The following is a 16,877-nucleotide window of genomic DNA, read 5'->3' on the forward strand; positions in this document are numbered from 1 at the left end:
ATTGTATAATATGTACATTTTTTTGATTTTTAAATGCTTTTTATTATTACAAAATTATGTTCACAATACATCTTATATCTATTATATATTATGTACATAATTGTATTGCAATGTTTAGAATTGTTAAATACTTATGTACAAAAATTTTACCTTATGTATCGCTTTGGGGAAATCTGTCATAATAAATGTATGTAAAATAAACAAATTTAAACGACTTTTTAAATATTGAACTCTACTAAAATGTCTGGAAAATAAGTTAAAATAAGTGTTAAAATAATGTTTTTATTAATTTTAGTTCGTTGAATATTTCACTATAAAAATAATATAAAAAAAGCCAGAATCTTCAATGTTTTTCCGAGATGATGATACATTATATGATCATAATGGGCAGAAATATAAAAAAAATAAAGATTTGGCAGACCTACAACTAGATATAATAAACTTCGAGCCAAAATGGAAGTGCGTTGTCAAAACTGTACACAATAGTTAATTTCATTGAGCTACATATGTATGTGCATATGTATCTACTTGTTACTACAAGAAAAGGTATAAATCTTTCTACTGCTTCCCATCCGAAATAAAAATAGTCAACAATATCGATAAATCAATGTCTACATTCTCTATTTTAATTCTATTGTATCGATTGTCGTACCGATTGAAGTTGCAGAGCGTGCATAGAGGAGAGCGACCGATCGATGTATGCAAAGTTCGCACAGTGTATACATCAAAAAATAAAGTAAGAAGGAAACGAGTGGAAATTGGAGCGTGTCCTGACGTGTAAGGGGGTTGTGTTTAATATTTGAAACAAAGGGCGGGGTGGGCCATTCGGGGCAGCCGGCCCTGGCGTATTTGCATACGAGTCGCGCACTTGGACGCCATTACGTGCTGAGCAAAGTAAAGAAAATTTCCTTTTGATACAGCCGGTTTCTGGGCACGGGGAGTGCCGGGCGCTGACTGGTGTACCGAATAAAGCCACCGTACGTGGCGCACCCTCCGCGGGCAATTTCGGACAAAAATTCGCCCATTTCGCATTCAAATTGCTCAATTTTATTTTCAACATCGACGCCTGCCGCGCTTTTTTTATTATATTTTATTTTTGCCCTCTTTGGGCGCGTGTATCGGCTTTCGAACATCCGCGACGCGAATCTATGATTTTTCCGTTTCCGTATGCATACGCGTGCCTTACAATATACGGAGTGTGATCAAAAAATGCGAATGTGAACTTCATACTGGATGTAAAAAATGGGTAATAAATACTTGTATTAATTGTTTAATTTTGAAGTACTTGTATTGAATGCCTACTAACTATTTAGAGTTCAAAACCTAGAATAATTATTATTCAATTAATTTTTCAGCAGATATTACCAACAAACTAACCGGGATAAAAGCCCGCTTGGCAACCACTGGAATACATTAAACTAATAATTATTGATTTTTAAATGTAGATTATTATTTATTATTATGGGAGAGTGGTGTACCTATGGACGAATGTACCTGTGGACAATGACTTTATTTCGGTCGGGGAAAATATTTTTGCTACACAATGTTCTAGGGAATTATGAACATCGAATATTAGCAACATTCAATCCACCTTTTGGTACCGCGCGCTGCCAAATTCGAGAATTTCGTTATTTGGGACCCAAAAGTAAATATTTACCAACGAACTGTTTGTTTTTTCATATTTATTAAAATAACTTTTCATACAAGATATGCATTTAGTTTTGTATAGTGGCTATTTAACTATTTGGTAACGACGATATCTGTGTTAAAACTTAACCACAAAGAAGTGTATTTTAATATTAGTTGAATATTTCGTTTTGTTGTACCTTTGGACATTTATTTGGTTGTACCTCTGGACGCGTCCAGATGTTAAGGTTAGAGGTTATTGTGAAATTAACAAACAAAAAGGCTTTCAAGTATTATGTTGCTGAAGTTATGAATAATCCAATCGAAAATGATATTGAAATTAAGTATTACAAGAAAATATCGACAAACAGATTTCTTGTGGTCGATGACAAAATTTATAATAATTGTCAAGAGGAAATTTCTGGGAAATTGCCTCCTCCTCGAGTGGTAGGCCAGCCTGGTAGACTCAAATCACAGTTGGAATTTAATGTAGACCTTGAGAATTTCAACATTGGATGAAATAGTTTACTTTGTATAAATTATCATATCTGTCCAAAGGTACAACATACATATGTACACTGTCCATAGGTTCAACATAGTGTTGAACCTTTGGACAATTATTTTGTCTCTATTATTTTTGCAAAAAATAAAAACTGTTATACTATCATTAATTTTTCTTTTCTAATTTTAATCTTGAATATTCAACCTATCTAATGACATTAAAAAGTTTGCATAAAACAATAAAGTTGCTGAGCTATGAGTTAAAAAGCGAAAATTGTCCACAGGTACACCACTCTCCCCTATTATCCGAGTATATCTTGTAAATAAGCATTTATTAAATTATTCATTAAATTTCCTACTAACATAAAAAATATATATTTGTATGTATATATATATGTATATATTAGAGTTTCCAACAGGTATCTTTTCAAGAAAATGTCTCCTCTTTCAGAACAAAATTCTATTGTTCTCTAGCCGAGTTTTAAATATTTTGTAATGATTGAATAAGCATTTACCAAGTATTAAAATCTGATCTAATCAATATTTATTTTTATCGATTATTTTTAATTTATATGTAAGTGTTACCTGTATAATTTACGTTACTCTATTTTGTAAAGCAAAACGCTTCTCAATTGATTAGACTTTTCCAAAGGTAAAGTGAAAGTGAATGCGAATGAGAATTAAGATTTCATGAATTAGTAAAAAAATTTCGCCTGCGGCGCAAAGTGTGATATTATTTTCTGAACATAAATGTGGGTTGTTTGTAATTAAACTGGCACTTATTTATTTTTTATGAAATAAAAAAAAATTTTGGAAAAAATGTTCTTTTTCTTACAAGAATTAACAAAGATTACCTAAACATAATTTTAAGTTTAGTGTTGTGCCAATATGTTGACTTGCAGTGCTGGATAATATGAAAGTTAAAGCCTTTTAAGTTAATAATAATATAAAAATATGTATAAAATGTATTATAAACATTTACAATAATTTTAAATAGGTTTTGGAGCTTCTTTTATGCTGTATGCATTAACATTTAAATAAAATAATACCATAAATACTAACAAGAAAAAAAAGTGTAAAATAGATAATGATCACGAGATCAGTAGCTATAAGAATATACATACTTAATATACAAATGTACATTGTGACACAATACGTATATAAACTATGAAAAACATTTAAAAATCAAAATCGAATTTATTTTTGAGATATTTCTTCAAGAAATTTCATTTAATAATTTTAACTTGTCAAATTATGATTTTATGAATCTTTAAACCAACAATATGTTACAGTCTATGTTACTTCTATGTATTATAGTTTGTTATATATATACCAATCTAATATACTTGTTATTGTTATAGTTATAGTGTACACAAAAGGACAAACTCATTCGTTTGTCTCAACCTCTATGTATGTATACCTATTTATCATCCTCTATGTACATACATATTTACAATGCTAACTCAGGGTTGGGAGTATTTTAAAAATAAGTAGAAATGGGAAATATAGCAATGTTTAAATGTGATTTCCCTTTTAAATATTTGGCGTTTTGACAAATAAAAGTTTCATACGACACCTGGTGAGTCGGTTTGAAGATAACTTTTAACTGTTAGCACTTCAACTAAAACCAATATTTCGTGTATGAATAAACTAGTATATTCATGAACGAACTGAAGTGAACACGTGAACTGTAATAAATAAAACTTGATGATAATTTGAAGAGACAGCTATATAATTGTTTGAGCTAATTATGAGTCCTAATAAAGGTGATAGTGTTAGTTAATACAAAATTTTAAAATTATTTACATGGTCCTTGATATTTCATTTCATGTCTAAAAAAATTTATTGACAATCATCCAATGTCAAAAAAATATGTTTATTTTATTATTTTTAACATTCCAGACGCATTTGAGTTCCTTTCAGCTTAACGAGTGCCAATTATGTAAAGGCGACGTGAACGATGAAAAAGTGAACCAAGGCCTTCTGCAAAACTTCATGACCTCGTATTCAATACTCGCAATTTATGCATTACTGTATGCCTCATACAGTGCACATTGTGAAGAAGTGTATTATATGTCATTTGAATAAGTGGACCTTCATCATATAATGCAATTTGAACACATTTCAGACTGCATTAAATTATTATTCACATATAATATTATCGAATTGGACTGCCCTGAAATTACGGGAATTCCAAATGAATAATTCTATTCGCACTAGTTAAAATAGCATATTTTCTCCACTCAAAAGAAGTCTCCATTAATCTTTCAAATATTTATTTATTTATTTATATATATTTTAGCTATCAAGCTAATGTAAGATTTTTACAATCAATAGTTACTTATACAATTTCAATTTATTAAAATTTGCAAAAAACTCTTTCAAGAGATATTTTATTATAATATAAAAAAAATTTAATTGAAACAAAATAAAAACAGTATTAAATGCGCACATAAAGATTACAGAAAAATTGTGTGCATTGTTATGTATAACCGCTGTCACCAAATTTTTTCTTAATTTGCCTTTCAGGAGTTGTATGTAGTTTTATTAAGTACAATTATGTTTCAGGAAAAAATAAATAGATTCTTTATTAATCACTTATGTACATATATTCGAATACACTTGAACTTGAGCTTCTGAACTTTTAGAACTTGAACTTGAGACGATATCACGTAGTAGATTAATTATTGACGGGCATGGTCTGATGCTCTGACCATACCACACTCGATTTTCGTACTGAGGTACGGTTTGTTAACACTTGCCGTACTGTGATGGATAGCGAGTGACCAGAACTAATGATTTATTATATATCTCCAAATATAATGATCCAAAACCTCTATAATCCGAATTTTGTCATTACGAAATAAAAATATTGATCAATATCAACAGAAATAATTATTTTTGAATTCAGTACGCTGAACTCAACGGTCAGTGTGATAATGACATCCGCTTTAGAATGACGGCTTTGTTAATGTCGTTATTTTTTTACATACCTCGTTTACGTTTCACTTACGATTAGAATTCACGAAAAAATTTGCCTCTTATCCGACTGTTTTCATACTTTGCCATACTGCTCATTTTGGTCATCAATATAAGTAAATGGATCCTCCGCCATTACGATGGTGCAAAAATATCGTGTAAGACCCGTTTGAAATTTGAATTTCTGAAAAGTGGGTGACGTTTATCATGTTTTTATTTTTAAGCAGATGGCGGTAGTAAAATAAAATTATTGGTATTTTTATTCAAAATAATAATTTTATATACAAATTATAGAAGAGGTATGTTTTTAAAAAACTTTTTTTTTAATAATTATTATTCATTTCTTAGACTTAAAAAGGAATTTTAAATTATTCGACGTTTAATACACGATACAATGATTTTTAAAGCTACTTACAATAATTCAACTCGCAGATTTGGCATTATTTTAACTTAAAAATACTCGTTTTTAACTGGACGCTTGGCGTTCAGCACAGTAACTTGCGGATTATTTTAACACAGTTAGAAAAGTGTTAATTTTTTACATACCTCTTATACAGTTCACATGATTTTCGTGTAATTATGTACATACATAGGTCGTGAGAACTTTGGAGCGACGTCAAAGTTTAGTAGTGGTGTGTGGTATTAATGAATATTATGAAGATTTTGACGTCATACGTATTATTGCATATTATTTTAATATAGACAGAGAATTTGACGAAGTTATTTTGCGATGTTGTATTATAGATATATGTAGGAAAGATTTTCGAACTAGTTGTGTGTGTTGTTGTCGAACGTGTATGGTATAAAGCGTCCATGGGACACTTTACTTGCCGTAAGGCTCGTCCGACATTAAGACGTATATACGTAAATAAATACTGTCTAAACTACTCCATCTGTATCATTTGGAACACCCTGCATCCTTCATCCATCATTTATGTAGGTCTCACCCTTATTTTAAATCAGGTTGTGTGTATTTCAATTATGTCAATGTTTGGAATTCTTGTCTAGTTACATTTGCAAGTATATACATAAATTTTATATTACTGTGTGAATTGAATATTTCGTGTGGGGTCCGTAGTAGCATGTACGTATGATATTATATGTATGTGTATGTAAAAATATATAGGAAAAATTTCAATATTATTATAATTGGCACTAAAGATGTCAATATATGGTGTGCCAATATGTTGAGAAGATCAATAGCTTTAGATAAAGGCGAGCTCATAAGCATATTGGTTTCAGCCTTGACGGGCTGGTAAAATGTTCTATATATGTACATCTACAACAGTGGCTCTTAACCTTTTCAGTGAACCGCACCCCTATGACTCTGAAAATATATTCCCGTACCCCCTTGAAAAATGAGCTCTGGAATCTTTAATGTAGAAAAATACATTTATTGCAAGATTTTTTTTCTTAGCGCAAAGATATGTCACTTGATAGGACACTTTTAACAAGGGCTTTTGAATTGTTGCGCCACATAATTTTGTGACTGTAACACTGGCTTCAAATCGAGCCTTCTTTGATTTCAAAATGTTCAGAAGCACCTTCACCACTATGCACATTGTTGAAATGTTCAAACAACTTTGATGGTATAAGATTGGAGTTTGAAAACATCTTGCATCTTGAACATACATCTTGAATATACAAAAGATGCATTGAAGTCGTTGTGTACCATATTTTTCTGTTGTACAAGTGAATCCGTAATCAACATAATCGTTTTTCCACTGGCGCTTTTTTGACATGGCAGGGTTTACTACAGTCAAATAATAATTAAAAAGTACGTATAAAATAATAATAATATGTACTTCAAAATTTTGCGAGAAAAATTCTTACGTTTGTGTGATTATTATATCCTATTCGGGCTTTAACCACTGAACAATTAAGTATGCATTCGTTTCTGCTTTAAAATGATAGATAACGTTTACAATCCAACTTTCGTGTGTGTACATATGCTAGTTATAAAAACTTTTTTGGTAACTATCAATCTATTTATCTATCCATAGTTTTTTTGCTATCTGCCCCTGTCGCAAAAACAATTGTAAACAGTATACCAGTGGAGACGACGGTGTACAAATTCTGAGAAAACTGTCGTTATTATTTGCGAGAAATGAGAGAGCTTGACGCGATATACCGCCATAAATTATATTATTTTTGTTATAGCTATCCAAGCGCTTCCGTCACGAAAAAAATTGGCCGATGTCATCGAATATCAAAATAGTTTTCAAATATCACAAAACTAATTTTTTTATTGTTAGAAACGCCTCCCGCACCCCCTGATATGCCTTCTCGCACCCCAGTTAAGAACCACTGATCTAAAACCTTGAAGAAAGTTTTAATTTTATTTATTGATTCAATACTGGTTTTATTTATGGTTACTATTTTCAGGCTTTCGTGCTAGAAGTGTGTGTTGATATTGAGCTTTTATAATCGCCGTTTTTTCGCCGCACGCTGCAATTTAAAAACGGCGACGAATGAGCGTAACGAATGGCGCCGAGATAAACCGGTGTCAGTTTCAACAAGCCACCGAAGCACCTCTGATAAGCTTTATCGAGTGAGAAATTTTCTGGAGAGCAGCTTTCGTCCAGATAAGCGCTTAAAGACTTTCACCAACCGCCCATTAATACACGTCCCCTTTTTATCGAGCACGCGAACGAGCACGCAGACACTTCGTGCTCGTACCCCCCCCCCCGCCTCCTTTCCCCAGCCCCTCCTCCAAATAATCGAATATCTGCGAATGGCTGCTTTCGCGTAAATTTACATTGTAAATAAGCCAAGGAGGCCTCGTTACCCCGGCGAAATCTCGCCCCGTCTCCACTTCTCGCGAGGGCGCCGACGAACGTCGTAAAAGTTTAATACAACGGGCGGGCGCATTTCATAGCAAATTGATTGTTGAGATTTGAGTGTCGGGGGCCCGTGAGGCTGCGCCCCTCTCCGCCAGGTGAGGCCCCGAGCCCCACCCTGGGGGCCCCCGGCGCCGTTAATCCGATTGAACTTTTCCCTCTAAGGGAAATTCGCGCGCGGAAGTCGAAGAGTGGGGGAATAACAAAATTTTCATTTGTGCGTAAAGGCCTGCTAGGAAAAGCGAAAGAGCGGTCAATAAAAACTCAAAGGCTAGACGAAATTTGTTTTGATCTTCCTATTTCTTCTGGAATTTTGAACTACATACATACATATGTACCTATGATATTGCTTCGCGTCTCTCCTTGCGCATGGAAGACGGATATATTTTTTCAATATATCCGTTCCCATCTTTGTGTATATGTGCATATATGTACAATACATATGTATTCATAGATGCGTATGATCCTAAATTCCTCGTGCGGAATATAATATAAGCCTTCCGCATTTTTACGAATATGGAAATTTGTTTGATATTTTATCTTCAGCGTTCGTGTTTTTTCTATAAAGCTCCACTACGCTTCATTTGAACTGTAATAATACGATAAATGAATTGGAAAATAGATATATAATAAGATATAAATGTTAATTTACGTTTTGATAGGGATTGAAATTTACCGTCAAATTCCATTAACCGGTAAACGGTAAAAGATTTTTCCTATTACCGGTATTCTGGTATTTACCGGTAAATATATTTTTTTTCAAAGATTATGTGGTTACTTTTCCTAAGAACGTTAGCCTAGATTGAATCGCAAGTAATTAAAAATAAATCTCAGGTGAATATTGTCATATAAATGCATTAAATGTAATTTAAATGTCATATAAATGCATTAAATGTAAATAAATACATTTTATTTTTTTTATTTCTTACCAATTATATTTATTTGTTTAAATTTTGAACTATTTGAAAATTTCGATCATAATTGAAACAACCGTCTGATCGCTTTTGACTAGTCTGTGGTTTTGGTTAGTCTGTGTTGCCATTGAATTTATCAATTTGAAATTGCCATATTTAATACTGAAAATAAACAAATTCCAAACAACCTAATGCACAATAGGCCATTTGCATCGATTTTATTATAATATTATGCGATTATTTACCTGTATATGTACTTATATAATTCGCGATAAAATAGTTTACAGTAAATACCGGTAATTTTTTTAATTTACCGGTATTTACCGATGGCGAAATTTTGGCGATTTACGGGTAAACTAGTATACCGGTATTGCAATCCCTAGTTTTGATATATTTAATATTTATATAAGTGTGCAAATTTAACATATAAACCAATGCTTTATTTTATGAGTAAATATATGTATGTATGACTACTGGATTTAAATATAATAAAATTAATAGAGTAGTTTGTAAAGTTCAACATACTCGCATTTAGTTTGATAAGATGCAAATTTTAAGAACGTCTTAAGTGTGGTAAGGTGATTAAAATGGGTCGGAGTGGAATCTAAGCGAAAGGGTAAAATTGGAGTACATAATTTCAATGTATGTGCAAATTGACCAAAATTAGTAAAGAGCTCAAGTGGAGTATTCGCATCTACATATATAATTTTATTGCACTTACATTCAGAGTAATTAATTACACGAGCTGAAATTAGACGAAAATAGTTCCTGTGAGTAAATTTTATTTTAATTTACATTACTTTTCGGTTCTATTTTTATTTTCTTTTTATTCATACCCTTAGCATGATAACGTTTCAATTTAATTTTTTTATTTTTAATTATTTCTTCAAATCCTGATATTATTTATTTAACAAAATACTCGCATTTTACAAGTCGTCTGAAGGTTTAGATAAGAGTTTAATATGCATTTTTATCGAGTATTAACATCTTAAGACGATTATTTACATAGGTACATATATAAGTCTGGTATTCGTTTTTTGTCGGGTTGGTTCTAAGAATACTTTGTATATTTAAAATCAAATTGTAAAGTATGAAAACACATTTTTTAACTCAATTTGAACAAATTCGAAAGAGCGTTTTTTTGCATGTGTTCCGCTAAAAATTTAGGTTTGTAAAAGTTCTCAATTTTTATGGCACGCGAAAAGAAAAGGAGAGAGAGAGAGAAAGAAAGAGAGCGAGCGAGGAAAAAAGAAAAGCGGCATTATTAGGTATTCACGATTATTAAGTTAAACTTTTTAACATCCGGCGAAATTTTCTCCTATTTGTACGGTTTAATGGGGTCGAATTTTTGGGTTATTTCGGGGGGAAAAATGGCCGCTATAGGAAACTTAATGTAATTTCAAAGTTCGCGGCCCGACTCCCTCTGTCAGAAATTCAACCATAACTGGACCCCGCAAATTATTGTACGACAAAAACGTAAACCGACATTATAAATTTTAACAAAATTTATTTTTATGGATACACATAAATTATGGCTGCATGAAATTATAGTAACTACATACATACATACGTATTTTTATATTATTATATAATATTTACGCATTAAAAAATCAGAATTTAGGAACATGTTTATGTGAGCTTATAATTAGTATCCCAAACTAATATTAAAGAAGTTTTTACTTCCCATATTATTTCACGGAACAAAAGTTAATAAACTTTAAATAACTGTGATTAATTCCGCACCCTCAAAAGAAAGAATAGACTTTTCCACATTTACCACAAGTCATGAATTAAATTATCTCAATAAAATGACCAATTGATAATATATAGCTTTATTTTAGTATATTTTTTAATAATAAATCTTTATATTTAGAGGTTTTTCAATGTCCAACCTGCAATTCAAATATGTCTGCCTCTGCTTATGAAAGTGTCACGTCGTTGAATTTTACTGGAAGACAGGTTTTCTTCTTCATTGTGGATGTCACATGGACAGACTATTGCTCGTTTTCCTATATCTTCCAGAGTTATAGCTACTTTAGGATTTTATCTACATAGGTTCTCTTGCAAATAAAATGAGGCCATTTCATGATCTTCGTGCAAAGCCATTAATACTACAGATCTCGTCTGCAAAGGTCACTGTTGTTGGTAGATCTTTTGTGTATGAGATACAGAATTAGACCAAGAACACTGCTCTGAGGCACTCCAGATTTAAACGTGCATACATATTTCTGATGTAGCTTTTTGATTTTTCACTTGGAAATACCTATCTCTCAGTTATGTTTTTTGTATCTAGTAAACATTACATGGCAGTTCTTTTTTGAGTTTTTATTATAATTCAGTGTGTCAGACCCCGTCGAAAGCTATACAAGAAGGGAGGCGAACAGGTCCAATAATTCACATGTCCGGTAGTGAAGAAAAACAAATAAAGGGACGTATGAAATTAGGATGGAGTGCATTTGAACGAATGAATGCGGCTTTTAATTCAAAAATGCAACTTTGTCTGAAGAAAAAGATCTTCGATTAATGTGTTTTGCCAGTGATGACGCATGGATGTGAAACTTAAACGTCAAGATTCTACAGAAAGTCCAATGCACTTAAAATATTATATAATGCTGTATACTTGGCATAACAAGGAAAGGCAAGAAACGGAATACAGGGGTGTGAAGTATAATAAGGATATTTATTTATTTATTTATTTATTTTAATATACAAGTATACCACAGAGTCTTTACAGGTCACCCCAATATGACACTGTGGCCAGACAATACATAAAAGATCAAATACATAAGAAAAAATAAAACAACAATAATAGAAAAACAAATAAAATAAAACATTTAAAAAATTGTACATAAAAATTAAAAATTGAAAAATTGAGAATTAATAAATTGAAAAATCAAAAATGAAAATAATACACAAAAAAAAAAACACATATATAAATAGTTTAAATTGAATTAAAAGTAAAAAACAGTAAAAATACGGATAGATTATCCGGTGAAATATTGAAAATATCAATGTGATTGCTGACCAAATTCAAGCAGCGTAAGACTCGAGCGATTGGTGAAAAAGCAAGAACATTAGTTCTTGCTTTAATAGTTTGGAACAATGGACGCAATCGATAATCAATGAGGCGAGATGGAACCCAAAATTTCATTTCTTCCAATATAGTTGGGTTGTAAATATCACCTCTTAATAATTTGAAGAAATGACACACAAGATGCATATCCCGCCGATGAGATAGGGAAGTATAGCCAACAGAACCTTGCACAAAAGCACTAGGAAACAGTTGAGGGTAGTATCCAAACTCCCTCATATATAGATAGCGGAGGAACTTCCTTTGAACTCTTTCAATTTTTAGAGAGTGAGTTAATTCACTGGGACTCCATATAATGGCATCACATTCCAAAATGCTTCGGACCAATGCGTTATAAAGAAGACGCAAAACTCTTAAATTATTGAAATTGTGAGCATTACGTAAAACGAAACCCAGCATCTTTGAAGCTTTATTGCACATATTGGAAATATGGATACCAAACTTCCATCTGCTCTCAAACGTAACGCCAAGGTCTTTTTTGGATAATGTTCTACACAGTGGAGTTCCACCAAGATTATACTGATATAAGGTGGGGTTAGAAGACCGAGAAAAAGACATAATATTGCATTTACTAACGCTAAGAGGTAAATGATTATTAGTCGCCCAGCACCATAAAGAGTTCAAATTACTCTGAAGGACCTCACAGTCAGAAACACTATCAATTTTCATGAATAACTTGAGGTCATCAGCATATAGTAAAAAATTTGAATCTGAAAGTACCGAGCCAATATCATTCACATATATTAGAAACAGTAAAGGTCCCAAATTAGAGCCTTGGGGCACGCCAGAAGATGTGAGGTATACATCAGAGAAATGGCCATCAAAACAAACAAACTGACGACGATTACTTAAATAAGAAGTAAAAAAATCAGTAAGATTATCCGATAGACCAAAATTGGCCAATTTCTTAATAAGTATTGAATGATCAACCTTATCAAAAGCTTTAGCAAAATCGGTATAGATCACATCAACTTGATGCCCTGCATCTAGCGATTTAGTAATGAAGTTTGTGAAAGACAAAAGATTAGTAGTCGTAGAGCGTGCTGAACGAAAACCATGCTGTTGGTCTATGATAAACCGACTGCAATGGTTATAAAGTAATCTCTGCAAAATTATTTCGAATAATTTGGCTGGAGCCGAAACAATGGCTATTGGTCTGTAATTATTAATAAAAGATTTATCGTCATTTTTGTGAATTGGAGTGACTTTGGTGCATTTCCAAGAGTCAGGGAACAGAGAATATTTCAGTGATAAATTATAGATATGAAGCAAGGGATATAACAAACTGGACTTGCATCCCTTTAAAACAAAATCGGGAATAAAGTCAGGACCAAAAGATCTATTAGGTTTCAGCTTCTGGAACCCATACTCCATATCACTGATATTAAATTCAAATACTGACAGAATGAAGGAATGACTTATTTGAAACTTATTATTTGAAGATTGAGTGAATGAGTCTACAAATGCAGATTTAAAATGCTCAGCAAAACCCTTAGCGATATCTTTCGAACCTGAGAACGACTCATCACCATTGAACATCATTGTCAAATTCGAATTGTTATTATGTTTAGAATTTATAAAGTTCCAAAATAATTTTGGGTTTATGGAAATGGAATCTTCACATTTCTTAATGAAGTCAGCGTGACAAATTGAGATCAATTTTTTGGAATGAGAACGCAACTGACAGAATTCAACGTAATCATGTGAGTCCTTAGTGAACTTCCAGCGTTTGTGCAAGTAACATTTACGACTGATGACTACGATTAATTCAGCTGAGAACCAACTAGGAAAAATTCTTCTGGATTTAGGAAATTTTTTGTTAAAGCATTTGTTAAAAGAAGAATGCACAATCCTATTAAATATCTCGACAGCAGCATTCACATCCAAGCACTCGAAAAGATCAATCCACTCCGATTCCAACAAAACAGAATTCAGGCCAGCAAAGTCAACATTATTAAATTTCCAACCATAAAAATCATGATTAACAGAATTACAATTACGATTACTATTGTGCCCAGAATCATTTAACATTAAATGGGAACATGTAGCATCAAAATCAATACTGAGCGTAGGGTGAAACTTATCCTCAGGAACAATAAAACAGGGACTTCTACTGGAATTGCAAATAATATTGGACAACACCAAGTCAAGTTTTCCGCCATAAACATTGCATACATTATTCAAATCTGATAAATTAAAAAGATTGCACATATGCGACAGTTCCATGCTTACATTCTTCAAAGTAACAGTGTTAAAGTCCCCTACAATCAAAATATTTTTACTCTTTAGAAAGTTAAATTCCTCTTGTAATTTATTAAAAAAAACTTCAGAGATCTTATCGTTTTGATTTGGAGGAAAATATACTACACAAATATAGATGGAACACCGCGGAAGATCAACTCGAACCCAAAGATGTTCACCAACTGATTGAAGACGGTGAATTTGTTGAGCAGACCGCACACGATCGGCACGAACAGCCAGTAAAACACCACCTCCTCTGCTGGCCCTATCTCTTCTGAAAACTAAGTATCTATCATCGAATATCTCGAAGTCGCAAACAGATTCATTTAGCCAAGTCTCCGTAAGTGCAATGAAGTCATGATGCTGTACCAGAACAGAAGAAAGGCAATCAACAGTTTTGGAGTTAAGACCCCTAACATTCTGGTAGAGCATCGTCATCTTGCGAATCTTGCGCACCCTATTTGTTATAGGGTGCCGGGCTCCGACGAAATTTCCATGGGTTGAAAGCTATACCAGCGGGCCAAAAGTCCGGATTCAACACACTAGTATAGACAGCTTCGATGACAGATAATTTGAAAGAAGAGTAAGCTTTAGGACCCTTCGAGTTTAATTTTACAGCTATAGCATCACTGGATGGCAATTTCATCTTAACATAATTAGTTAATGAGTCAATGGTGGTGTCCTTGTGAAGATAAAGAACATGAACAAACTTCCTATGTTGTGCTGGCAATAATAGGTTGCTAGTAGAACCGGTACCAGTAAAGAATTGTCGAAAAGGAAGAGATGATGTTCCTGGAGACGAAGATAGTGCGGTGTTCTGTAGAATATTATCAGGTGTAGAAGCAGAAGCAGGAGCACAATAAACAGGAACACAAGCAGATGCTGGAGCAGAAGCTGATGTAAGTGTAGCTGAAGCTGAAGATGGCAGATGTGAAGAAGAAGAAGATAGCGCTGCGACTTGACTGTAAGATTTCGTGGGTTTTATAGGAGAAGGAGGAGAAGCAGAAACAGAAACAGGAGAAGCAGAAACAGTAGCACAACCAGGAGTAGATGCTGAAGCTGAAGCAGATGCAAGTGAAGTTGAAGCTGAAGAATGCGGAGGTGAAGCGGCAGAGGATACCGCTGAAACGTCGTACTGGCCACTGACAGGTGTTTGTTTACACACAGTGGTATTGTTGCATTCCGTGTGTGTTGTCGAAGTGGAGAGTACATGTAATGTTACCTCACCCGATTGCAGAGTCGTAGGTACGCCAGAAACAGCTGGAGCCAGGATTGCCGCCGGAGAAGGACAACACATCATCCTCCTAATTTCGCCGATATCTGAGTGGACAGTCTGGAGGAACTCCACAGACTGTTTCAGCGAGGCCAGACTGTCAAAAGCGACGCGTGCGATAGATACTATACTGTTAATGGAGGCGCTGATAAATTGCACCCTGTCCCTGGTAAGGACATTGGCACCAGAACCCTTCTTTGAAAGGTCAGCAAGTATCGTCCGGCTCAAAGATATAATATCCTCCATGGTAGAAGTAGTTGTAATTTTGTTCAAAACACCATATACATATGTATATGGTGGAGAGAGTGAAAATATTGAAATGGAAATGGGCGGGTCATGTAGCTAGAAGAATGGACGAAAAGTGGACAAAATAATTGCTATAATGGTAATCGAAAGAATCCAAAAGGGTAAAAGAAGACCGTGAGGAAGATGGGTAGACGAAATTAGGAAAATGGATGAGATTTGCGCAAAGCAGAGACTAGTGGAAGCCTGTTAGAGAAGGCTTCATCCAGCAGTGTATGGTTAATGGCTGTAGATGATGATAATGATGAAGTATTTTTTTTATTATCAATTCCTCCTTACATTTAGATGTACAACCATTCAAAACTGAAATTTCTTTATTTTTTTACACACATTACGCGTAAAGCAATTTTCCTCGTGATGAATCATCGCTTTTCCGCATAAATGTATGTTCGTCTTTGAACACATAAATAAATAATGCATATGTACATACATGCATATACATATATGTACAGTATAGCATATAAGTATTAGTTATACAGCGGCATCTCAAACTTAACGTCCCATAAAGTACGGAACGGCCGTTTTAATAGTTTCAGTCGCGACAGTCTCCCCTTTCGCAATATTGCGTACAAATACGCAATAAATTGACCCGAATAAATTATTCGTACGCTTTAAAACTTTCTCGTGTGTGCTTTTTACAGCACGACGTACCCACGTAAGCCTTTTTTTGTTTATTATTTCACTAGTACCTCCTGAACGTCTATGTGTATTTGTCGGGCGCTTTGCAGTTGGGGATTTTTTTTCTTTTTTGATATACGATACCCCGGAACCAAAGTGCGTGCGTACATGCCGTATAATATATATTATGTATTGACGCACAAAAGACCATACATGCAATGTAAAATATGATATACACACTATGCATACATATTCAATTGTTCTCTTATACCATCTTCGCAATAGCGGGACAATGTGCGCACTTTATGGATACACTAGTTGTATACATTATATAGTGGCATGATTTGGGAGCGAAGCTCTTCGATTAACCTACTTGCCCAATGACGGGGAACATTGAAGGGATTTTCGCAACATAAGTGCTTTACAGTGAACAATTTCAGTGACTAAAACGAACATACCGAAATGCCAACTATGTGAGCATGACTTCGTAT

General features: G+C 33.5%; 1 protein-coding gene across 1 annotated transcript; it reads right to left on the bottom strand.

Annotated features, from left to right (window-relative positions):
* Positions 1-3,692: 3,692 nt before the first annotated feature.
* Positions 3,693-14,630, bottom strand: LOC143915876 (uncharacterized). Its single transcript, XM_077436696.1, has 7 exons — positions 14,372-14,630; positions 13,574-14,212; positions 13,238-13,462; positions 6,797-6,859; positions 6,651-6,740; positions 3,795-3,884; positions 3,693-3,748 (listed from the first exon to the last, which is right to left on the bottom strand). Exons 1-7 carry the CDS (start codon positions 14,628-14,630, stop codon positions 3,693-3,695), a joined length of 1,422 nt encoding a protein of 473 aa, XP_077292822.1.
* Positions 14,631-16,877: the final 2,247 nt, after the last annotated feature.

This window comes from Arctopsyche grandis, chromosome 8 (genome assembly GCF_051622035.1).
Source record: "Arctopsyche grandis isolate Sample6627 chromosome 8, ASM5162203v2, whole genome shotgun sequence".
In the NCBI taxonomy this organism is placed as follows: domain Eukaryota; kingdom Metazoa; phylum Arthropoda; class Insecta; order Trichoptera; family Hydropsychidae; genus Arctopsyche; species Arctopsyche grandis.

What these genes read in the sequence shown, in the direction of transcription:
- LOC143915876 (XM_077436696.1), bottom strand. Translation starts at nt 14,630, where the DNA reads ATGACGATGCTCTACCAGAATGTTAGGGGTCTTAACTCCAAAACTGTT. An exon ending in TCACCGTCTTCAATCAGTTG is followed by an intron (nt 14,213 to 14,371) that starts GTGAACATCTTT and finishes TTTTGATTGTAG; the next exon opens with GGGACTTTAACACTGTTACT. An exon ending in TCACGTGTTCACTTCAGTTC is followed by an intron (nt 3,749 to 3,794) that starts GTTCATGAATAT and finishes TATTGGTTTTAG; the next exon opens with TTGAAGTGCTAACAGTTAAA.